This window comes from Hippoglossus hippoglossus, chromosome 12, assembly GCF_009819705.1.
Source record: "Hippoglossus hippoglossus isolate fHipHip1 chromosome 12, fHipHip1.pri, whole genome shotgun sequence".
NCBI classification, from domain to species: Eukaryota; Metazoa; Chordata; class Actinopteri; order Pleuronectiformes; family Pleuronectidae; genus Hippoglossus; species Hippoglossus hippoglossus.
The window spans coordinates 1,323,961-1,349,207 of NC_047162.1; the positions used below are offsets into that span (position 1 = coordinate 1,323,961).

Sequence of the window (25,247 nt, forward strand, 5' to 3'; positions counted from 1 at the left end):
CACTTGAACAATGATCCTGGGTTTACCCTCCATATGCTAATACACTTTACATCTATAACATCATTAGCTACAAGAAAGATATATAACTTACAGAGGGCACAAAAAACAAGTTCATTATAATGAGTTATATCCTAAAGCATCCTTGTTGTTTTTAAACATGCATGTATTTATTAATTAAGTTCTTTATGGTTTGGTTTTATATTTTTCATTACGACCACTTTCACTTCTAAAACCAAACCCTCACCATTGGCTGGGCCATTGGCAGGATTTAGTCTCTCAAATCCCCACCTACCAAAATCCCAATATGTAATAAAAATTACGAGCATATGACAAATATTTGAGAAAAAGGTAAATATTTCAGATATAAAGCATTTTTTATTTAATTTGCCGAACTGTGGGCTTCAAAAATGTAGAATATCTTTACCTATGCATTTTAATATTATGTCAATTAATAGTTAACTGTCTTTTTCCATTTGGAGATTTTCACCTCAATACTAGACAAAACAGAAACTATATTTTCACTTTTGTATTAAAGCAGCACTGTGTAACATATACTGAGAAAACAGCTTCTTCTGCAGCCACAAGTGGTGATTAATTCTGTGGGGCTCCAAGTTGGAGTGGTTTTCATGTACAGACAACCAGACAGTCAATCTTCTGCCTGAGCTTTTTGCCTTTTCCCAGCCATTGAACCGAAACATGGATGAGTGGTGTACATTCATCTCTGCATTCCTGAACCAAAGGTGCTGTCGCTGTAGAAAACACATCTAACTCTGTTTTGAATTATTGATATTTAAAGGTTCCCAACTGAATATCAGAGACAAACTTGGCTTTTAGTCTTTTTATGTCATCTACATTTTCAGCTACATTACTCTTGAAATTATTTGACCCAATTCTGGCTGCTTGAGCTGCTCACTATCTCTCAGTGAGACACTTCTCCGGCCACAGAGTGGGAATGTAAGAGTCACCATTCTCCCTATTACAGGTCAGTAACAGCAACAGGATTAGCTATCTGCTACTTTACAGTAAAATAGTTACATAAACTTACTTTATGGCCATAAACTGACCAAATTCAACAAAGAAGAAAAAGCCAGCCGTAGTTATATAGCTGCACTCTCTGATAGTGTCCCAGCTCATGCAGCATGATAAAAAAAAAAAAAAAAAATTAAAAGGCAAATTATAAAAAATAAACATGAACGTGGAAAGAGAATAATTATTCTACTCGCCTACTAAGAATAATTGTACAATCGAAATCCTATAATTAAAGTAGAGGGTAATTAACATAAAGAATTAACAACTGCAATGTAAGATGATACATGTTGCTTTTGAAATAGAGAGCTGGAGGGAATTAGGGGATACCGCAGGCACCACTTTGTGGTTTAAATCAAAATTAATCAAAGTTTTTGTGTTGTTTTTATTATGAAGAATTTTCCTAATTTCTAGCTTGATGTCGGGTGACAACTTCTACAAAATGCACAATACCTCAGTGTTTTAAACATTTCTACAAAGTTACATCTCATTCAGAAAGAATTAAGGCTGAGTGGCATCAATAACTAAGTCACTCATACACTTTATCGGTTCATAACTCAGCCACTGAAAACAGGAGAGAGGCAATTTCACGTTTCTAAAGTCCTCTTTAGAAAGAAGACTTTATGAGTTATATAATACAATGTTCAGCAGCCTCATTTTACTTCAACTGTATTTAAGTCAACTACTGATTAAAACCACCACACTCACTTTGACATCAACATTGTTCACTATCATAGCGATACAATTTACACTTTGCAAGTTACATATAAACTACATGTATCTCAGCAAGTTGTTTTGAATTCCACAGTTTTAAAACATTCTTCAGATTTAGATTCTTTCAACTTGTCAAGTTTGAGTTCCTTAAGTACTTTTTCTTCTTTATTTCTGTCTCACCTCTTTCATCCACATTTTATATATTTTTATTACAATTGACCTTTTGATAGTCCCCACTCACAAACAATCAAATGTCCAAATGTCCAACAATAGTTTAGTTACTGGTTTATAACTATGCACGACTCTTATACCAGGACTTAGATCAGGTCTGTAAAATGAAGAGTATGTAGGTTGGAAGGTTCTACATTTTTATCACCTTTTCAAAAGGAGGAGCAAAAGGTATTTAATGAATTATTCTCTGTATATCTGCTTATGTTACAGTGAAAATGTTAGTACGCCTACTCCCTTAGTATTACCTCCAAGGCAAAGTTAGCATATCATTGGCTAGCTACATTATTATGTGTGGTTACAGATCACACATACTGTGTGTGAGCCCCGACACCAGAGTTTTAAATAATATAAACAGCTCTAATCTATAATATCCCACAATCTGCCGTTTCAGCCGACATAATTGATTTTGCTACTTCTGTCTGACTTCATGGATCCCCTGCCTCAAGAATAGAATTTCATTCGCAAATTATGGCGACCTTGAAGTTTAGAGGGTTGCAACTCTACAATAGTATAGCGGTTAGTTCCCAAATCGGGAGTAGTGATGTCATGTCACATGACATGGCCAACCCAGCGCCAAAATCATGACTGCATGCACAGCACATCATGGCAGATACAGCGACTCTGACATCCTGCGTTTGTGATCTTCATTCTCACCAACATGGGTGGTTGGTGAATTGATCCAAATAAGACAAATTTGACATATGAATATAGAAATGTAAGCATCTGATTGAATTGGTTGATGGTTAGCTATATTGTAATTTTGATAATGTTACTCATGATAAATTATATTGAAGATTTATTTCAAGACAATTACACATAGCTATAAATATCAATACTTGGGACAAAACATTGAAGATGATATTACACTACAGCTCTAGTTGCAATTATGATCTTATTGGATTCTTGTTTTGTAATTTGTCAATTTCCTTTGTAATTAAGCAATAAGTAATTCAACGTAAAAGTAAAACATTTTCATACATCTATTGCGATTACCTATTATGTATTATCATTCCTTTGTAAACACAACAGTTGTACTGTATTACAAAATGTAAATGCATTTAATTTGCCTACTACTTCTATAGCTCTAAAATCCACAAACAGGCAACCAATATAGTTAAACAGGAATCAAATAGAAAGTATAACAGAGTTGAGACAAAAGAGGTATCCCACTGTTGATAACCATGGCTATGTGATTAGTTAGATAGTAATGGTTTGTTTAGACTTTCAGTCAGGATTTAGCATCCATCACAGCACAGAAACAGCACTGTTAAAAGTTTACTAATGACCTTTTCATGGCCTCAGATAATAGACTTGTCTCTATACTTGTCCTGCTGGATCTTAGTTGCTACATTTGATACCATAGATCATAAGATTCTGTTACAGAGAGTGGAACATGTAGGGATTAAAGGAACAGCATTAGGCTGGTTTAAATCGTATTTATCAGATAGATTTCAAGTTGTAACAATGACTCCTCCATGCACAAGAAAGTTTGTGATGGAGCTCCACAAAAGTTCTGTCCTTGGACCAATACTCTTCTCCTTATATATGCTTCTCTTAGGCAACATCATCAGAAAGCAAGACATACACTTTGACTGTTAAGCAGATGACACCCAGCTGTGCATGTCTATGAAGCCTGAAGAATCTAATCACTTAGTCCAACTTCAGGAATGTCTCAAGAACATCAAGGCCTGGATGACCCAACACTAAGTCCCAGTAAGTCTGTGAAAAGCCTCCAGAATGATCCGAATTGCTTGCAGCACAAGTGCTGACAGGAACTAGAAGGAGAGATCATATTTCACCCCTGTCTTAGCTTCTCTGCATTGGCTCCCTGTAAAATTCTGAATTTAATTTAAGATCAATCAATCAATCAAATTTTATTTGTACAGCCCATATTCACAAATAACAATTTGTTTCATATGGCTTTAACAAGGTGTGACATCCTCTGCCTCAACCCTCAAAGAGTAAGGAAAAACAAAAAAACTTTTAACAGGGTAAAAGAACGTAGAAACCCTGTAAGACTAGTGTAATGGAGAACATCAGAAAGATAAACATATTTACAGCATTGATTAGAGGAAAACAGTTTGTAGTATAATGAAAGGTCAATGAATTGATGGATTATTGTCAGTAATGGTCGAGTATCTGAGGAGAAATATTATATATCAAGCAGTCCTGTTGTAATCATAGTCCACGATCAGCAGGCCACCACGATCAGGATCCACCAAATTACATAAAACTAAGATCCTGCTCCCTCACATACAAAGCCCTTAACAATAAAGCCCTTCATATATCAAATAGCTCATAACCCCATATTATCCAAATAGATCACTTCGCTCCCAAACACAGGCTCCTCTCCTGTGGTTCCTAGAATCTGTAAGAGTAGGATGGGAGGTAGAGTCCTTCAGCTACCAGGCTCCTCTCCTGTGGAACCAGCTCCCACTCTGGGTTCTGGAGCAGACACCATCTCTACATTTAAGGTTAGACTTAAAACGTTCCTTTCTGATAAAGCCTATAGTTAGGGCTGGATCAGGTGAGTCCTGAGCCATCCCTAAATTATGCTGCTATAGGTCTAGACTGCTGGGAACTCCCATCATGCACTGAGCACTTCTCTCTCTCGCTCCCTCTGTATGTATGTCACTAACTTTGTGTTTTTCCCTCCCATATCCTCTCTCTCTCTCTCTCTCTTTCTCTCTATCTCTCTGCTGGTATCTCTGACTCCAGAGCTGAATGATTCAGACAATAACAAACTATTATTATTATTATTATTACTATTATTATATGAATTGTTGCTGCTATCATTAATAACATCTTGACATCCATAATTATGACCCTTATTGTTTTCATTGTAACAACTAGTCTGTCAGAGCTGAAACCTGATGATTACACAAATGTTCCTGGTCTCCCTCGCCTCCCCCTCTCCCTTATCTCTCGCTCTTATCTCCCCCCCTTTTTCACCCACCTCTCCACTTCCCCATTTTTTCTCTGCTACAGCCAACCAGTGGAGGCAGATGGCCGCCTACACTGAGTCTGGTTCTGCTGGAGGTTTCTTGCAATTAATGAGGGAGTTGACCGTCCATGTAAAATGCCTTGAGATAAGGATGAGATTGGTGCTTATATAATAAAAATTGAATTGGAAACTACAACTGTGAGCAATATACAAACTGGCTGGGGGTCCTGACAGATAGATAGGTCATTGTGACATCACTACTCACAAGCCATTTCTTGGAGTGGACTCAATTGATTTGCTCATGAAGGACCCTGCAAGGAGAGAGAGAAAAAGGAGCTCGGTCCGGACCGACTCGATTTACAGATCCAGCAGCCCGTCAAGTGATCTGAGGACGAGCTTACATCCAGGGCTTCTGCCGCTCTTGTCATGAGAAACGGAGATGGCTAACTACATGTAAGTGTGGTGTAGGTCAGACCTTTTATTGCTTCCCCTGGCAACGGCATGAAAGTTGCCACAGTCAGTTAGACACGTGAGGCTACATTTTTTGTGGCAGGCTTAGCATTGCTCAGCAGTTCGATGAAGGCTACAGAATTGGCATATTGTGTGTTGTGTTGTTTTTGTTGAGTCTGGCTTCAGTTTGTTTGTCCCCAACACTTTGCCCCCCCCCCCCTAACAACTCTTCTGCTTTCTCAACATGCTCCATTTCTTTGAATCCATTCACAATATCCCTGTCTCATAGTCTGGAATATAAAGCTCCATCAGCTAATGACTTTGTCCTTTCCTGTCCACAAACAGTCAGTCTGAGTCAATAAGATGTGCAGCTCTCTCAAGAAAGTTATGGAAATGAAGTGAAGTTGTATATGACTTGCTTATAGATCTCAGAAAGCTGCTTGGGAAATGATTATTATCCACTGTTCAAGTTTCAGCCAATCTCAAGCCATTTACCTCCCAGCCACAGCTTGACAGTTCTCATTATTAGGTGTTAGCTGGTATTGTTTTTACTGGAAATGCTGAGCTGATCTCAGGTCTCGGGGAAGAAACTGATCCCATCCTGTTGAGGGAGGTGGCTTTCGTCAAGCCCTCGCTGCCCACAGTGGAGAGAGGAAAGCTCTCGTAGCTTTCTGCTGCCTGGTTGCCACACTGGCAGCGCAGCAGCGTTGACTTCAGCTCCCTCTGGAAGTTGCTGTTGAGGAAGCCGTACACCACGGGGTTAATGCAAGTTGAGGCCATCGCTGTTAGGTGGCAAGCAGAGAAAACAGCGTCATGCTGGCAGTCGGGTAGGGCCTGGTGGTGCCAGTCAAACACTGTGTTGAAGACATTCAGAGGCAGCCAGCACAAAGCGAAGGCTATGACGATGGCTAAGAGCATAACGTTTATCCTCTGGGCTCCCCGTGTCCTCCCACTGCGCTCCAGCATGTCCCTGCACAAAACAGCATGATGCCTATTGTCATACAATCCACTGTGAAATATCATATCTCACCTAAGGCAGAATTATGACAATGTCATACATAAATATAGCACCCAAAAAACGTTATCTTGATTGAATGACACAAAGATGCTCTCACACTATGAGAGAAAGTAAAGCTACGTGACCTGCGTCGTTTCAGGCGTAGGAAGATCCTGAGGTAGCAGAGGAGCACCAGCAGAACAGGCAGGCAGTATTGGAAGAGCAGCAGCGAAGTCGTGTAGGCGAGACGATGCTTATCTGACGGCCAAAGCTCCATACAGATCAGATGGTCCCTTAGACACAGAGGGATGTTGCACAGGGAAAGAGTCAAGACAATAAAAAGAGAAAAGCTTTTATAACTAACTGCAATCTTTTCTATTGTCACTCGTTCTTAAACAGTTTATGAGCTTGTCAGATTGCACATACTTGCATTGTAATAACTTTCCTCCATGATATCTTAATGTTCTTATTCTCGTCTAAAGTCACTTTTCCAACTCTCTTTGCAAGACAAACTAAAGTATTGAGTATTAACTCTTTTAATATATAAGCGAACACGCTGCACTAATGCAGCAAACTCTAGCACAATAGTATTCAATTCAAATGAAAAGAAGTCCAGTTAGAGAGAATTTCCTCAAGCAAAGGTCCGAAACATCATAATGTCTAACAGGTGTTATGATTTCGTGCCATATAATTTCAAGAAGACTATGAGTTGTATCAATGTCTGTAAGCAGTCAAAAACTGATATGTTATGAAATATTTGAGGTATTAATGGCAGAATACGTTTTTTATCATTTATCAATGATGAGACAGGACGCATCTGAATGAAGCCTAAGGGAACATTTACATAAGGAATACGTCTGAATATTTTTAAAGACAGGTGAAGACAGTCATGTTGTGTATCCCATGTCTAAAAAGGTCTTTAGCGGCATAAAAGGATCTGCTGAAATCAGATATTGTTCAGCAGTTGCCCCATTAATGTAGCACCGTATTGTTGGTGTTTAGAGCTTGATGACACTGCAAAGATGTGATATGTACCATCACAATGCTCCATCTGCCCACACCTGTACACCAAATATCCCCTCTCACCTGAAGGGATTGGCGGGCAGGCTGATGTTCTGGAAGGGGTCATTAGTGAGGATGTTGAAGGAGAGGAAGGGCAGAGAGAGATGAAGCAGGCAACCAGCCATGTCAGACCCACAGCCAGGTAGGAGTGGCCAGCAGCGGGGGACCAGCCAGTGGGATGGAGTATCAGCTGGTGACGCTCCAGAGCAATCAGCACCAAGGAGAAGATAGAAACCGTCACTGACATGCACTGAACAAAGGGAGTCACCTAGACAGATAAGACAAAAGACAAAGTTTTACCAGATTGAATGTTTTAAAACTGAAAATAACATCAATAGGAAAATACTGCTAGGCTTTGGACTGAAATGTTTAAGCATTGCTATTATTATTATTAATAGGGCGACGCCTGCGAGCTAGTTCAGGCAGCCAACTCGAGCTGCGCTGCTCCAATCATGTGACATACACCCACATACCTCACTCTCCACAATCATCTATAATACACACCTGTAGTGGACACCTTATTAGGCGGTCCATTTAAGCAGAGATTGTTTCCCATCACTCCCTTTGCTTGCCCCTATGCCAGTTGCTTCAGCCCCTCCACCACCCCAGCATCCACCTTTAGGCTCCGACAGGGGGGTTACAAGTATTTGCTCATCACTCCCATCATCTATGTAATCATATTGAGGGGGGTGATTAAGTCGGAGCCTAGACGCCAAACACTAACCTGTTCTACTGTTGCCAATAACATTTGAACGTGAGTTATTATAATCAATAAAATTGACGATGGTGTGTGTATGTGTGTGTGTGTGTGTGTGTGGTACACTGACCTTACACAGGGCCTCTCCTAGTACCCAGCGGTCCATCAATGTGTATATGACAGTAACAGGCAGACACACCACACACATCAGGATGTCGGAGCATGACAGGTTGGCGATTAGGATATTGGTAACGTTGCGCAACTCCTGTTGCCGAGCAATGATAAACACCAGGCCTGCGTTACCTAGAACCCGAATTGCTATGACAACGCTGTAAGCCACAATCAAAAAAGTTGCCCCGCCCACCGAGGGTGGGCACTGAGAGGTGTCTGCCCAATCCGAGGCCTCCCAGACACCAGGGAGGCTGCTGTCGTTGGACATGGCAAAATAGAGGCGAGGGAAGGGAGGGGGTGATGTGAGGGGGGTACAGTGTGTCGGTGGTCAGGGTTCAACTGGAGAAGACTGCTCTTAAGTCTGTTCAAACACAGTGTACAAGCAGACAGGATGATGGAGGCAGAGGACAGGCGGAACACTGCCAGTGATATATTGTAATCAATGTTCTGTTGCTGGAGTTGGGGGATTGTGACTGAGGAAAGGAGTGATTCAAATATAGATGCTGTCCCCTTTTTCCTCCACTGTCAGCATCCCAGTGGAGCACCTCAGCATCAAGATTTCCCTGCAAAACATAGAAAACATGAGAATAATGAAAGAGTAGCTCTCATTGGACAACTGAGACAGCTCTCATTAAGCAGACCCCTCATTATGCCATCTTTGCTCTACACTGCATCATGAACATTCACTGCAGGCCATTGTTCTGCAATCAGAAGCTTGATGTATAACACAGCAATGTCGTCTGCTCTATCATGCATGCTCCCCCTTTTACATAGATGTCAATTTGACTGTGTCTGTATACAGTATATTACCAAACTCCACTTCATATTATATATGCATAAAACGAAACACACACAGACATATAATGTAATCATGCAGAACATTTCTCATATACTTAGAATTACAAAGAGATAGGTTCATGATATTACAAACAAATGCAGAGTCTCTCTTTAGCTTTCTTTTCTGCAACATGTGACTGATACAGTTTATTAACAGTCTCCCGTACATCGCAGCATTGTAACATCTACTGCTGGCACAACGCACAATCCACTTATTACAATGTCTATCAAATTCTCAATCACATTAGCATATACATACATGCACATGGCTCGATCTCTGGAGAGCCCTGTCTCTCCTCTGGGCCCTGAGTGACTGGGCTGCCAAAGGATGAGACACACTCACAGGTGTCACCGTACATCCACATTGACTCACTTGCATCACCCACCCACTTGTGACATCACTCAAAAACTCACTTTTTCTTCCCTCCACTGCTTCCAAGGCGTCTGTCGAGGTTTAAGCCAAAATCTATTTCTCTTGTTCACAATGAATCTAATTTCATTAAAATTTACAGATGCCCATTTGTTTCTCTATAGATCTTCAGTGATAAGCCTGTGCAGTGTCAAAGTGCTGCAGGTTTTGATAAAAGCACATGCAGAACAAACCAGGGACATCTGTAACAACATTTGCAGGCGACTTTTGAAGCAGGAATCCCAATTCGATCGTGAAGACAACTAGATCTCTAATGGTAGTATATCTATACAGTATATCTTCCATATGAGAACAACTAGAATTATTCAAATATCAGCCACCTCATCATCGAGCTGCTTGTACAGACTAAAAAACTTGCATTCAATTCCTGGAAAAGGGCAGCATCTGGCAAAAATTCTACAATATAAACAAAGTGTACCACTGTTAGTCGTCACACAAGAAGTGCTAAAGGTTCAAGCTAAACACAGCTCAGAGCATCTTGTACTTATGACGTGACAGAGCTCCTGAGATAAGAAAAGAGAACAGTTTGACCCAGTTGCTTTGGATGACATCCTGTTTCATCAGTGAACATTCCATGTTTACAGTGACTGCTTGACAGGTCTATGTCAGTTAATGTGGAATTAAATGTTAATTCATTCACAGAGCACAATAAGCTGGCATGATGCCAAAGCCTGGCAGGGATTTGGACCACATGCCCCTCCTACGCACCCCTCCACCTCCCAAAATGAATCTTAAAGAAATAAAAAAGATTTGACTGATAAACCACAGTGTGTGAAAAGCTATTGCGAGTAATGATGACATTTTCATTCACAGCTGTTTTTGAGGTCCCTTCCATAGATTCAAATGCGACAAGTACATGGAGCTAAATTCATGCCAAAACCAAACTTAATGGGATTTTGTTGTACTTGTAGTAAATAAATGTTTTGGGGTGTAGGACATATTTTGTTTGCACTTATTTTTTTGTACTTGTATGAAGTGTATGAAGACTATTTGTTTCTAAAGCCATAGTTTATTAGAAATATGCAATGTATTTGTTCATCAGGTGCGTTTTGTATTCGCGAAATAAAATGCATTTGTGTATTTAGTGTATTTTTAAACCACACTGTGTTTGCAAGTGAGTGATAGGGGATTTGTATTTTGTTTGTTAAGTTTTGGCATGAATTTAGCTCCATACAGTATGGCTGGTAAGGGTATTGTAGCAATCCCACGTTCAGGGGCCTGTATACAAAGCATTATCTGTGAGCATCAGTAACTTAAGGTTTTACTTTGGCTTTTCAGTCCTACTTCTGATCAGGGTGAATCACCTAGGTAACCAACACTACTACTGACCAATCAGATCACTGTAAACCAGAGTCATCCTATCCTGAAAGGGAAAAAAGAGAACAGATATTTTGAGTGATCAGTGGAATGTTTTTACTGTTCCAGTTTATCGCACTAACAAAGATTCTTTGATAAAACACGACAGCGTTGATACTTTGTCCCTTATTCTATCACTGCAACTCAGATTAACATCATGAGAAATAACTAAAGCCTCTAATGTATTTCATTAGAAAATTATCCACACACCGTTTAATGTTTCCCACAATTATAAACAAACTTTTCAGTCAGACTGAGCTCATCACACATCAATCAGGTCTCTTCCATCCTCTCTGCTTTGGTGGCAAAAACAGTCTGACATCCCTTGAAGTGTTTATATCTCTGCACTGACGACAGCCAGATATGTTTTCAGGTTATCTGTCCGTCCATCCCATTCTTGAGAACGCAATATCTCAAGAAAGACTTGAGTGAATTCCTTCAAATTTGGCCAGAAAAAGCTATTTTTTTGCCTTGTGAACATGATATATCCGGGACTCCTTGATGGAATCCTTTAATCCTTCAAAAGGTCAAGGTCACCTGATCCCACGTTGTTATGAATGCGATATATATCAGGAATACCCAAAGGGAATTTCATTACATCTGGCACACACATTCACCTGGACTCCATCCCCGACAGACAGACATAGATATATACCTTTTAGGACATAAACCACTGCCAGATACCATTTAAGAATAGCATTTTTCCCTCAACGTTTTGTGCTGAGAAGCCTTTGTGATCGAGTCAGTGGGTGTATGATTCTTGGGTGGATTAATGGAGGTTTATTCAGGATGGACATCAGAGATAACTATATCCTCAGGAAGTGTAAGTGACACTCAATTATATCAATATCCATCTTAGCCTCAACTTCAACTCTGTGCCCAACTCCCTCACTTTTTGCTTTGTCCTGCTGAATGTCCATGTCTGTTACATACCAGATTCTGTCACTTCCCCAGTATTAAAATGTCATCCAGAACAGTAAATTGAATTGCAGAGGAGTGCTGAGATTTTTCATCATCCCACCTCTATCTGTACTGTTAAACCTGTCCCCACTGGGCTTTAGGTTCCTTGGTTTCAAACATTGGTTCTCATCATAATACTAATAACAGATTAGTATTATGACAGTTATCATTCTCTTTTGTCAAAGGTTTTCATTTCACTTATACAGATGATCTAAGTGGGTGATGAAGTAACCATACTGATATATACTGATACATTGTTGATACGGTTCTAAGCTCCAGCTGTGCAGAAGGTATATTGACCACAAAGCTGTAGACAAACACACTAGCATTGTACTGGCGTATTAATTAAAAACAGCACAGCAAGGACATTCAAGCAGGCTATCATAGAAAAATAAAGTCACAGGATGTAAGAGAATAATTTGTACATGTTGGCCAGTGCACCATACTTCTTGAGATTCCATAATTGAACTTCATTTGTTGTGAGGTCTTTAAGAGATGCAGTGCATGACATGTATTTGTACGGACGTGGAGAAGGGCAGTGGGTGCCCTGGGTCCTGCCAAGTTAACCCTTGATGACGACGCTGCCCTTTTGTATTTAAAATATTTCTTTCTTTGACATGACAGTGTCACATTACCTCAGCTGACCACACAGCTGCGACCCTGTATTTGTGTTGAGATGGTGGAAATCATTACATTACTGTAATGGTTACCTATACTGGGATAAACATTTCTCTTTGCTTCAGCCTTTGACTAGATCTTGCAGTTGCCCACAATCCTACGCCCTAATATACTTGATCACTTTCTCTCTTTTCTGTTTTTAGGCATTTTTTTCATTTAATTTAATTTTCATTTTGGTTTTCTTTTCTTTTGAATGTGATTTTAACATGTCCTTATGTTTCTTAAATCTGTTCTCTTCTTATTTGAATTGCATTTTAACATGTTTTTTATTTTGTATGTAAAGCACTTTGAGTTCAATTTCATGTATGAAAGATTCTATACAAGTAAAGTTTATTATTATTACTATTATTATTATTATTATCATTATTATTATTATAAGGGAATATGACAAGAATGAAGAGAGATTAAAATTAAACTATCAAATTTTATTCCCCAGGTAAGAAGATACAATGCATGCAATGTTAAGCTTAGCTAATGTTATAACTATTTCTGTCATTTTACTGCACTGTACCTAACCTGTTTTTCTAAGTACATCATAGATTTATTTATGATAAATGGTCTGTATTTATATAACGCTTTTCTAGTCATGATGATAATTTGTGCCTCAGTGTCTTGCCCAAGGAAACTTCGGCACGCTGAATGGGGGAGACTGGGACTGACCATTGACCCTCTGGATTGTGGATGACCCACTCTACCTCCTGAGCCACAGCCACACACACATACACACACACACACACACACAAACAAGCTTAGTCTTTAGTATCTTCATAGCATTATCAAAGTATGTAAAATATGAATATGTTACACAACCTTTAATCCCAATTCCAGCACACAGACACACAAAAAGTGAAAAGAAACTTCTACAAGTTCATTATCTCAGAGCCATTACAAATTCATTGTTTACACTGCATAAAGAATAATATCATCTATTTTAACAAAGCTTTACTCGAAGCCAATGGAGCGGGCCATCACAAATTCTCACTAGCTCAAGCTTTCAATTCTCTCGATCAATGTAAGTGACAGTGCGAAATTTAACAATGGATATAGACAAAATTCTAATCTTTTGGTGGAATGAAAACTGTAACAGATTTATTTAGCTCTAATATTATCAACTAATAACTAATCTCTTTTTACTTTTTTCCAGCTGAGACTTATTTAAAAGATTAGATATAATTACATGATTCACACACACACACACACACACCTATAATGCATATGTATACTGTTGTTACAAGTTTGGCCTGCCCCTTTAAAGACAGAAGCCAGTGTGTGAAGTAGTACACCTAGGTGTTTTGGGAAAACGTGCGGCACATGGGTGTGATGCTGATGACCGCCTAGAGTGTGATGCGAGTGTTGTTGCTCCTGCTGTACAGCGAGAATAAAGTGGCTGTGTTAAAATATAGAAGATCTCATCCTTCTTCATGGAATGAACGGCTGGTTACCGGCCAGACAGCGAGCCAAACAAACTGTGAGCTTCCAACTACGGTTCGGAGCCGAGATACTGGCCTTAGAAAGGTAACACTGGGGGCTCGTCCGGGATCCTTTTCAAGAAGAAGTACGGAAAAAGAAAAGTTTGCCAGTACGTGGCTACAGACGTGGCTACAGAACTAACCGCTTCATGAATAGCATGGAGCTAATGTTAGCTGCACCTGGAGGCAGCAGACCACGCCGGCCGCATGCCATCATTGGCGCCCTCGAACCCTTTCATCACGCCGACAAATCAGCGAGTGCCCACAGACAGTGAGTTTTATGAGCGTTTTTCAGCGCAATTGTGACTGTTTAATGAACATGGCAATCCACCCCAGTAGAAGCTGTGCATAACGGGGCAGATTATAACCCGATTCGTCCAGCTAACCCTTTCATTTCAATGGACTATAGTCACTCTTTGTCAGCAAACCCGACTGATTCAGCCTATGCATCGTGTCACCTTTCACCCCATGAATATCTCAACATGAAACACAGTATTATGGTAAATGGTATTGTATTTATATGAGTTTTACATTCACCCATTCACACACACATTTATACAGTGCATCTATTAGCAGCAATTCATGAGGGGCAATTCGGGGTTCAGCATCTTGCCCAAGGACACTTCGGCATGCAGATGGGGAAGACTGGGGATCGAACTGCCGACCTTCAGGTTGGAGGACGACTGCTCTACCCACAGCCGCCCCAGGATTACAAGCTCAACCCAGCTCAGCCGCAAACTGTGGAGCAGCACCGCGACGGAGCGTGGAGTTTGACCGGTGTGAATATAGCCAGCCTGGCATGAGGAGGTCTCGGTCTGTAGGTGTTTGGGGAGCTGGGTTAGGCCCAAGCGGCACCTGAGCCCAATGACCCCCCATCTACTTCTGTACCCAGTCACCTACAGGACCTGTATGCTTAGAGCTGTGCTTGCCTGTCTGAGGAGGACCGAGTCAGGCTAGCCAGCGTGTTACAATCTTATGGCGATGTCTTCTCTACTGGACCCACAGACCTTGGCCGCACTAGCCTAGTGGCAGCATGATATCCTGACCACCTCAGGGCCACCTGTGAAACAGCCACCATGCAGGATGGCCAGAGACAAACAGATTGCAGCAGATCAATAAGTGCAACAGAGCCTAGAGACCAGAGTAGCATGACCCAGCAACAGCAGCTGGGCTGCACCAATTGTAATGGTGAAGATAAAGGACCAAAGCCCACGACTATGTGTGGATTATAGACCCCTAAATGAAAGGACTATTAGAGGATGCTTATCCCCTGCCACATATCCAGGATACTCTGGACACTCTTTCCACCGCCAATTACTTCAGTACACTGTGCTGTTATGAGCCCCCCCCCCCCCCCCTCCCCCCCCCCCCCCCCCCCCCCCCCCCCCCCCCCCCCCCCCCCCCCCCCCCCCCCCTCTCTGTCCACTACATCTCTCTGGAGGCCCCACTGGCCCAAAGAGCACCGGACAGGTTTGGTGACTGGGTCAGTCACTGAACTGTGCAAAAGCTTTAACCTGAGTCAGGGTGTAGGCGGATCGCAAAAAAAGGAATCCTGAATTGTAACATTCCATGTTGTAACCAAAACGTTCTGTGAAAGTTGCCTCTTGATGTTTTATAAAAAAGAATTATGGGCCTATTTTTAGTAAATTACTTGTTGGTAATGAGTAATCTGAATACTGTTCTATTGTTTTGAATTTGATGTAAGATAAGTCGCTGTAGAGATTGCAGTAGGAGAGTAAACAAAAGGAGAGGAGGTGGGACAAAAGCCAGTGTGTGACATAGTACACATAGGTGTTTGTGGGAAGTGTGCAAAACGTGTAGGTGACGCTGATGACTGCAGAGTGTGTGATGCGAGTGTTGTTGCTCCTGCTGTAAAGTGAGAATAAAGTGTCTGTGTTAAAATATAGAACAATCTCATCCTTCTTCACGGAATGGTCAGTAATGGTTGTAATAACTTAGTTTAATATTGTTTTGCATGTATTATGGTTATTTTTATAGCATGCTAACGCTTGCATGCCAACGCTAGCATGCTAAAGTTACATGGTTATTGCATGATAATCCTGTATTTTGACAGGTTACTGAACTTAACTGCTCCTCCAATAACAAAAGTGTCCTGGCAGTGTTGCATACAAACCACTGCTAGTAGCCTGAAGCAATGAGCTTTTGATTTATACATGAAATAATGCATAGCATCCAAGCTTTTCAGTTTCCATTGGATGAAGCAAATGTCATTGATTCACCTGCATTAGCATGGATGTCATTAGGATAGTATAGGCTTGTCATGTAACTGCAAGCAATAGCATTGGTCTGGTAACATCATCGACTACTGATGACGTGTCGTGTTCCCGCGATGACTACTGATGATGTAACAGCTTCTTGAAGGGCTGACCCAATTTCGTAGTAGAAGTTTTTAACCACTACCCCTTGTGACTCCGTTTCAAGGGCAAGATAACCCTCTAAAACAAGGGGTAGAGGTAGGGAGAAAGAAAAATGGGATTGGGCCCAAGAGTAAAATAGTTTGGTGGGAGATGCAGTTGTGTGAACATCCTTAACCCAAATAAAAAAATAAAAGACTGAGTAAGAGTAACCTGCTAATGTTAGCACAAAACCCTGATAGAGCAGCTTATTTTATATTAAATCTGCAGAACAGCGGGTGTTCCATGGCTATATCTATGCACCTGTAACCACACTCACACCTCCCAACTTTAAATTCACATTAGTATTATACTGTAATAGGTTGGTGGGTCTCTGAGCACACTAACATTTTTAACTAACATTAGGTCAGAAAAATACAATTATTAACACTTGTTCTGCTTTGTATTTGAAAAGACTAACCACAGACCACCCTCCATGTATCACTAGGAGAACAGCTCGAACAGGTGGGGAAATACAAATGCTGACAATCGCCTCGTTCATATGGAATCTGTGTGAGATTTGAAGATATTGCAGGCTTTGTCTTAGGCATGTGTGTCATAATGATTTGTGTGATAATATGTTGTGAATGTAATTGTAATGTTGTCAAATGTCTTCTACATTTAAGCAGTGAAGAGAGTAAGATGATGGGGGCTTCAAAAAACGTTTTCTGGTGAATGTGAGTGTTCTGGCTGCAGAGATATAAATAACTTCAGTGTTTTCTGAATGTGGAGCTGGGGCAGCCAGATAGTATTGCTATTTAATCCGTGTTGGATTAAAACCTTCATAATGGTTTACTTTATTTGAAAAATAGAGTGCCCCAGTCACAGAGGCATCCTGAAGCTACATTTTAATGCTGTAATGAAGCTTTGGCACATGCCCAATGATTTCTATTATCAGGAGGCCCAATTGATTCTGTAGTCTTAATACTGATTGTAGACAATATGCCGTGGACCCAAGAAGTACAGCATAGCAGAGAGGGACTGCTGAAATGGACCAGTCGGTCAGAATGGGTGAATTATCCTTGAGGTTTCATGTCGGTTAGGATTTAAAGTGTCTTAGCGGCTCTCAGGAGAATACTTTCACACAATGAATATAGAGCCTGAAGGGGTGAGACAGGCAACTCTGGCAAAAATAAAAGGACGAGGGCAAAGTCAAGGACGACATGGCACAAAGAGCAGGAAAATCTCTGCTTATGTGCTTGTCACATTGATGCAGGATGGCACATTCACACTTCTTTCCCTGATTGAATTTGACTGTCAAATACCGACACACTAGACAGACAGTTATTTGCCCTGAAACTCAGAATGAGAAACAGAGCTGCACCTTTTCATGAATTATTGAACCACATTTTGACAAGTACTGTGTCGAGATTTGCTAAAAACTGTTGGAAGATTTAGTCCCGAGGGCAAGATGGAAGAACTTATTTTCAATAGGTTTTCAATTGGAACAGGTGTATCATACTAATTTCATAGTCCTTTTACATCTGCATCAATCACTGGTGACAGCAGTGTGGATACCATGCAAAAACCGTGGGAGTATACACAACCTAATTTCTTCAACAAACAGAACAGCAACGATACTGCTTGCACACACACACACACACACACACACACACACACACACACTCACATCTCTTTTTTTTCTGTCTTATGCAATCCCACACAGCAGAAGACAGGCTGCTGGAGATCAAACAAGATACTCGTCAAAGCCTCACCCACTCTACTTACAACAATCCCCACCTCCTCTGATGCTACTTCAAAGTTTCCCCAGTCACAGTCTTATCTAAATATGGTCTGCTGGCAGCCTGATCTGGCGTTTAAAATGAATCTGTAATGATAATCCCACAAAAAGAAGCATTTGTATCTCGATCTCACAGATACATTTCATATGCAGCTGCAAGATTTATACTCGGTATAATTACAAATGCCCAAAGCCTCTCACTCCAATCTGTTGCTCTCTGACAAGTCTGGAATTTATCAAAAGAAAAATAATACTGCTTGAGACTAGGGACACAATGTGATTTAGGAATGCATACTTTAGGCTTAACTATCCAATAGGATGCGAACACCTACATGTAACATAGAGAGTGACAGCAGTTCTAGCCATTCATGGATGTGCTATTAGAATGGGTGACGCAAGCAGAGAGAGATATATGGGGATGCTGTGGGAGACATCTTCAGACTTGGGGAGTGACAATTGCTCATGTTACTCTGGTTTAGCGTTTGTATATTGTTCACCTTCTGGTCTCCTTGATTGCATCAAGTCTACATTAAGACATCATTCTGCATAAGACATCAGCTGCTGCCTGAGATCTCCTTTCACCAGCTTCCAGAACACATCCATAACATTATGCAAATGACCCTGTGTCCATCTCGGTACAGTCTCATGAATCAGATCAGTTTCTAATCATCATCATCTCAGTGCCTCGCTTCGAGTTAGTTGCCATGACACTGTGATAAACGAAGGACCACTGTCCCTCCGGTTATGCAGGGAGGAGGCGTGATGATTAATGATGGATCCCTCTAATGCCTGCCTCATGTGCCACCAACTTGTTTCATGTTAACATATCTCACACACAGAGACTTCACAGTGAGGTAATAGATTGATCCCAACATCAGGCTTCATCCTTGAGGCATAAGCCCTTCGGAACCTTCAATACATTTTCCAGAACCCAACAAGGGCAGTGTGTTAATGCCACCAGTGCTGATGTAGGGGGATCTGCTCAGCCCTTCATCCAGCAGATGTCAGATCCATCACGGACTAAAGCCAGGTAACCTTTGATCAGTCCAGCCAGGGGGCTAACAGTCCCTTATGTGCCCTCTGGTCCCTGTTAAAATCCTATTCAAACAATAACTATATTAAAATATATAAGGACGACAGATGTAGGGTGTTAGAAAGAGAGAAGGGATAGAGGAGGAGTATAAAGTAATCCCATTTAATATTTTGATATTGTCTATGGTCCTCGTCTATGCGGTTATTTACAAGAGCATTAAGTCGTAAGCCTTAGGTAAATTGTCATTAAAGTATCTGAATACATGTGAAAGAGAGAGTTATAAACACACAGATCTGATGTAACTTTAGTCGTTTCATATTCATAACACAAATGTTTATTTATGAGCGATGTTCCTAATTGGCCCCAAAGACCGGGGTGAGACTGCATGAGAGAGGATGTGAGGCTCCATTCATTTACTCTGCTGTTGCATAGAGCAGAGCAGTGTGTTAATACTCATGCTCATGCTTGGCCTCTGCACTTTTGCCTCTGTCATTTACTCTTGCATGAGTCTTTCCCTTCCTTATAAATAGAGTGGAAACAAGTAGATTAATAAGTAGATAGATCCTCACCACACGCTGCCAGATATAAAAAAAAGCCTTTCATGAACGTGAAGAATGAAGTCATGTTTCATGTGTGATCGCAGGTTGCATCAAGGTACTCTGACATTTTGAGTTAAGATTTACCCTTCTATTATCTCACCCCACTATCCCCCGGATTTACATGCACTGGACTACTGTGCACTTCTATATTTACCCCACACGCCAATGTTCATAATCAGTGCAGGAAACTGTGTCTTTTATATGGAAAGGGTTGAAAGAAGTGTCATGTTTGATTTTCCCATCATAGACCTGAAATTAACATTCGCGATTTTATTATTCTTATAATACAAGAATAATAATAATAATGATAATAATCTACCTACTAAATCCACAAATGTCTTTCTTTCTGTCTGTCTATCTGTTTGTATGTCGGCCCCTCTGTCTGTATGTGGAACACATATCTTGCGAATCTTGATCTTATGACTTTACACTTAGTATGTCTATTGTAAATTGCCTGAAAAAGTGCTTGTGCCAAGTTTTGTGATTAGAAATACAATACATTCAATAATAACAATTGAATAAACAGGCACCAGTGCTCTGTAGCAGTCAGTGGGGACGGGGCTGTGCCTTTAGTCTGCAGACTGAACTGAACACGTTCTTTTACGTCCTCAGATAAACTACAGCAATGGTCAGTGACTGGTTCAAACCGCTGGTCAAAATTTTACATATCGGACTGAGACAGACATTGACGGATTCATTTTGTTAATTCGTTATATTAAATGGATTACAGAGCTTTTATTTTGAAAAGTTGTGAACTGGGGTCTGACGATTGTGTCTGTTGTTTAACAGACCTCTGAAATAGCAATGCAATGTTGGAAAAAATAACAGTTCAGTGAAGTATTCATACTTGTATAAGCCACACAAGGGAACAATAATAATGAAAAATTCAGTTTCACTTTATGAAAAACATTGAATATAAAATATTCACTGCTGATAAACTAGAGAGGAAGAACACAATGATTCCTAACTTCACTCTGCACCATGGACTGTTTTACAAAAAGCTCTGCACACAACGCCCAGCACACAACAAATAAACAGTGACAGTATATTGAAGAACGGTTTGAGGAGGAGAATGGTGCAGCTTCATGGTTCTGTGGAGTCTACTTGCTGGCTGGAGTATAGCCAATAACCATGCCATGTTAAAGGAAGGGACACGGACCAGATGGTTTCTTTCATTTTAGGTGGTTTTGGCTTCATTTCTGGATAGTGGGAGGAAGTGGAGAAGTGTCACCCATCATTATTTACAGTCTATGGTATGTACACTGAAATAAATGTTATGACAACTACATTTATAACCTTTAAAACTTTTGTTGGGACCTAGTATTTGTGAACTATACACTGCATGAAAGAAGAATTTGTGTCAGTGAGTGCCCCTGTAAATTTTCTATGGAAGTTCAGGTTAACGACTGTTCACAGGAATCTACAGGCAGCACAGAAAACTGCCAGGAACTGCCGGGAATTGACGAGGGGTTCCAGTTTCGGGCAGTTTTACAAGCCCGAGAAGCTTGGCAGTTGACCCCCCTGCTCCTAGGTCTATGGGGGGGCTTTCACATGTAAATGGAAAAACTGTGATCTTAACAAATGCAAATCAGGATAGTTTCACTCAGTGGTACAGAGGTTACACCTTTTTCTAAAAGGTACTAACTCCTTTTAAGAAAATCGCTCCTATAAATACATCAGGCTTAGTATAATTATAGAATCATAAATTGTAGCTTGAATAGATTTGCCTTATATAAGTAAGTATGCTATAATGAGTGTAATCAGTGATACAATTTTCAGGGTACATCTGATGATACATCTAAGAGAAGTCTTTCTGCTGACACCAAAACACTGTGCTTCACATAAAGCATATCAGCTGTGTCATCGCGTGACAAAGTCCCAAACATTTGTCCCTCCCAAACTACTGGGAAAGACTCAGCACCATATTCACATGTCCATGGCATACTAAGCTGTTGACTCTGCGGAATTGCCTCATAATTTGGACTTCAACTGTCCTATTGTTGTTATTAAACTTTCCCAGTATTCCATTAAAACACTCTTATCCAAAGTGACTTACAATAAGTGCATTCAACTATGAGGGTACAGACACAGAACAGCAAGAATCATGTAAGTACATTAACTTAACACTAGAAAGAATAAACTGGTCCTCAGTCACATACTCATCCTATATAAATGTAAAGTACAATTTAAAAACTGTTATAACCGCTGCTTCAAAAGTGAAAAGGTCATTTGTGAAGTTTACTCTGAAAACGTCACACTCAGATCGTGAATACGTCCATTCCTGAAGATGCCACGTCAGTCGTTAACGTCATCACGTTAGAGGGCTCGTCCAATCACAGCCTCGTGAATGAAGCGTCTGTCTCCCGCAGACAAGCAACTACCGGCTCGAGTTTTGCGTGGTTCGATGAATAGAGTCATTCATCGAATCGTTTTTGGTGTAAAAAACTTGCTGAAGTTGACACAACACTGTTTCCCTGGAGGAGAGGATGACTGCGTTGGAAAGCAAAGCCGCGGGGCCAGTGTGGAGGACTCGAAGCGGAAAAGACGGCGCACACTCCTAAAATTACGGTAAGAGCTAAGCTACAGAGAGAAGCCATTGCTAACTGCTAAGCTACCTAAGTAACTCTTAGATCTGAATAGCGTGTTAACAACTGTGGGATTAGCGAGAAAGTTGCAAAAAGAAGAAGAGAGCATCGAGTGCTTGAGCAGAACTAGTGTACGTTTAAATATGTACAAACTGCTTAAATTTAAGAGTTTGTTCTCTTTAAGTTTTTTCATAAACGCGACTTTTTGTCCTGTTGTATTTTATAGGAAACTGTCTGTTGTCTTCACACCTCTGAGGCCAATGGCTGGCGCCACGAACCGGAGCAAGGGTAAGATTAAGAAGAGATGCGCTGTGCTGTATAAAATACTTTGTCTAGGTTTACTTTATCTGATCCATTTCATCATTGTGTTTTCACAGCCTGATGGCAGATGACATGGATCCATCCTTCCACAGCCAGGAGCTCACCGACCTGTGTGCCATACTTCAAATAAGACTAGAAGCTACACTGAATCTCACAGCTACCCACCACAGACGTCTACACACTGGAGCAGATTCGGACAGAGTCCCACAGAGAACTTATGACCCAGAGGCGACCAAAGAGACAATTCAAGCTTCACCTGATTAGTTTTTCACTGGCTAGGCCAGTTGTGTTTTTACAATATTTGTGCTGTATGTAAATAAAGCTTTGACTCAACATGTGCCTTGTAAATGTTTTTTTCCCTCTACAATATGTTCAACATATAACATTAAGCATCACATGAATAAATGTATAGTCTTCAGTAACTACAGTGCTTTTAGTAAAGGCTTACTAATAATTAATATTAATAAATACATTTGTAATAATAACTATGTATTAATTATTATTATTATTAATATTGTGTGGGAGGGGTTTACCCACGTGTGTATTATAATGACCCAGGGTGACCAACAGCAACAGATCTACCAGCCAATCACGAGTGACTTTTCGTTTCAAAGGTCTGTGGTTTCATCCAATGGTGAAGTGAGATAAGTTCTCACAAGCGATTTCGCGGCGTATTCATATGCTAATTAGATCACACCTTCGCTCCGCGACTCCCCGGTGGCACTCAGTCTCCCAGGGTGCTTCAACTTCATACTTAGGTGTTAAAACTGCCCCTGGACACAACTTTCAACCACTATTGGTCACTCTGGGCCCCATGCCCCACGAGGCCACCAGGCCAATATAAGCCCAGTTCCCTCTCTCTTCCTTCTCTTTCCACTCAACCCTCCTGGAGGAGAGGTGTAGCTCTCCAGCTCACCCAGCCAGGGAAACTTCCTCCCTATCCAAGCTCTACCAACCTTCAAGCAGGCCTGCCTGGAGCAGACTGCTGAAACCTTCCAAAAGGCAGCGACGCGAGAGCCAGCCTAAGAACTTCAGCACAAGAGCTGCATCCCACAGCAGAACCACAGCAACAGGAGCCACAAGCCGCAAGACCACTTCACTGGACTTCAACAGCACATCAACGTTTTCCCCTTTTAATGGACGGGTAACAAAACTGGGTTTAATAATTATACTAGGCTAAGCAAATACTGTTTATTCTATTCTGTGTGATGTTTATAAGTTTGAATTGTGTTGCTGTGATATTTTTGTTATAAGTTATTTGAAAGTTAATGTTACATTACATTACATTACATCTCATTTAGCTGACGCTTTTATCCAAAGCGACTTACAATAAGTGCATTCAACCATGAGGGTACAAACCCAGAACAACAAGAATAAAAAAACTACAATTTCTTCAAGAAAGCCAAACTAAAATGTGCTATAAGTAAGTGCCTCTAAATGTTTTTGTTTAAACTTTTATTCAAGGTATAGTCGGAAGAGATGTGTTTTTAGTTTGCGGCGGAAGATGTGTAAACTTTCTGCTGTCCTGATGTCATTGGGGAGCTCGTTCCACCATTTAGGAGCCAGGACAGCAAAACAGTCGTGATTTTTAGCTCGTAGTGAGGAGAGCAACAAACAATGTTAGTTATGTTATGCTCTTCACAGTCTTTCTTTGCATCCAACTAACTACTTTCTCTAACCTGCCACCAACACACACACACACCACACACACACACACACACACACACACACACACACACACACACACACACACACACACACACACACACACACACATCTTCCCAAACTTAACACATACATGTGATCTCAGCTACATGGTGTAAACACTCCAGGGGGTCTTTTGTCTTCATATTGGCCAGCTGCCATTTGACACTCACTCACACATATACACACACACACACACACACATGCGTACTCACATACACATCTTTATATAGTAAGTACACTTTTAGTAGTTTGTGTTTTTATACTTTTATTATCTTCATAATAAATGTTTTTCTTTAACAAATGTTGTCTTCATTAATGTTGCATAAGTGTGAATTTTGCCAACCTCTATACTGTCAAGAACTCCATAACCTTCAACTTTGCTAACTACCTATATGGTAATTTTGGTTATAGTTATTCATTTAATTATTAATCAGAGTTCCAAATTTGTAGTTAGTACTTTCATGCGACTTAAATGATAAATTGGCTATCTTTTACATTCCTTTGAAGGGTTTTGCCCTGAGGTAACTTTAATCAATTAAAGTTATTATTTAATATTAATATTTTAAATATTAATATTCAAAAAAAAAATCTGATAACCAAATTTATGCCCAAAGGCATTAACCTTAAACCTTTCAAGTTCAGCTGGAGTGTGTGAAAGTGTGGGAGGAAACCATCTAAACCCGAGGCAGGACCACACCTGGAATCAGATGCTGAGCAGGAGTGAGTTAGTTTCGGACCAAGCATATCATAGTTCATAACAAATTACATGCTTGATTTCTTTTGTGCCACTGATAGACCAGCCATGGGCCACTCACACCACTAACA

At 40.6% G+C, this 25,247-nt stretch overlaps 1 protein-coding gene and 1 long non-coding RNA gene across 2 annotated transcripts in view; one reads left to right on the forward strand and one right to left on the reverse strand.

The window, feature by feature from the left end:
* The first annotated feature begins 1,985 nt into the window (after positions 1–1,985).
* On the forward strand, positions 1,986–24,218 carry LOC117771976. The gene is made up of 3 exons (XR_004615686.1): positions 1,986–2,284; positions 23,608–23,612; positions 24,180–24,218. It is a non-coding gene; the product is annotated as an uncharacterized LOC117771976 (long non-coding RNA).
* LOC117771924 (neuropeptide Y receptor type 1-like) overlaps positions 5,848–25,247 on the reverse strand; it is a 29,938-nt gene continuing 10,538 nt past the window's right edge. Inside the window, 5 exon segments of the mRNA XM_034602839.1 lie at positions 5,848–6,335; positions 6,509–6,655; positions 7,449–7,525; positions 7,528–7,692; positions 8,252–8,855. Of these exon segments, the coding sequence (XP_034458730.1) occupies positions 5,891–6,335; positions 6,509–6,655; positions 7,449–7,525; positions 7,528–7,692; positions 8,252–8,560 (1,143 nt within the window). The 5' untranslated portion in view covers positions 8,561–8,855 and the 3' untranslated portion in view covers positions 5,848–5,890.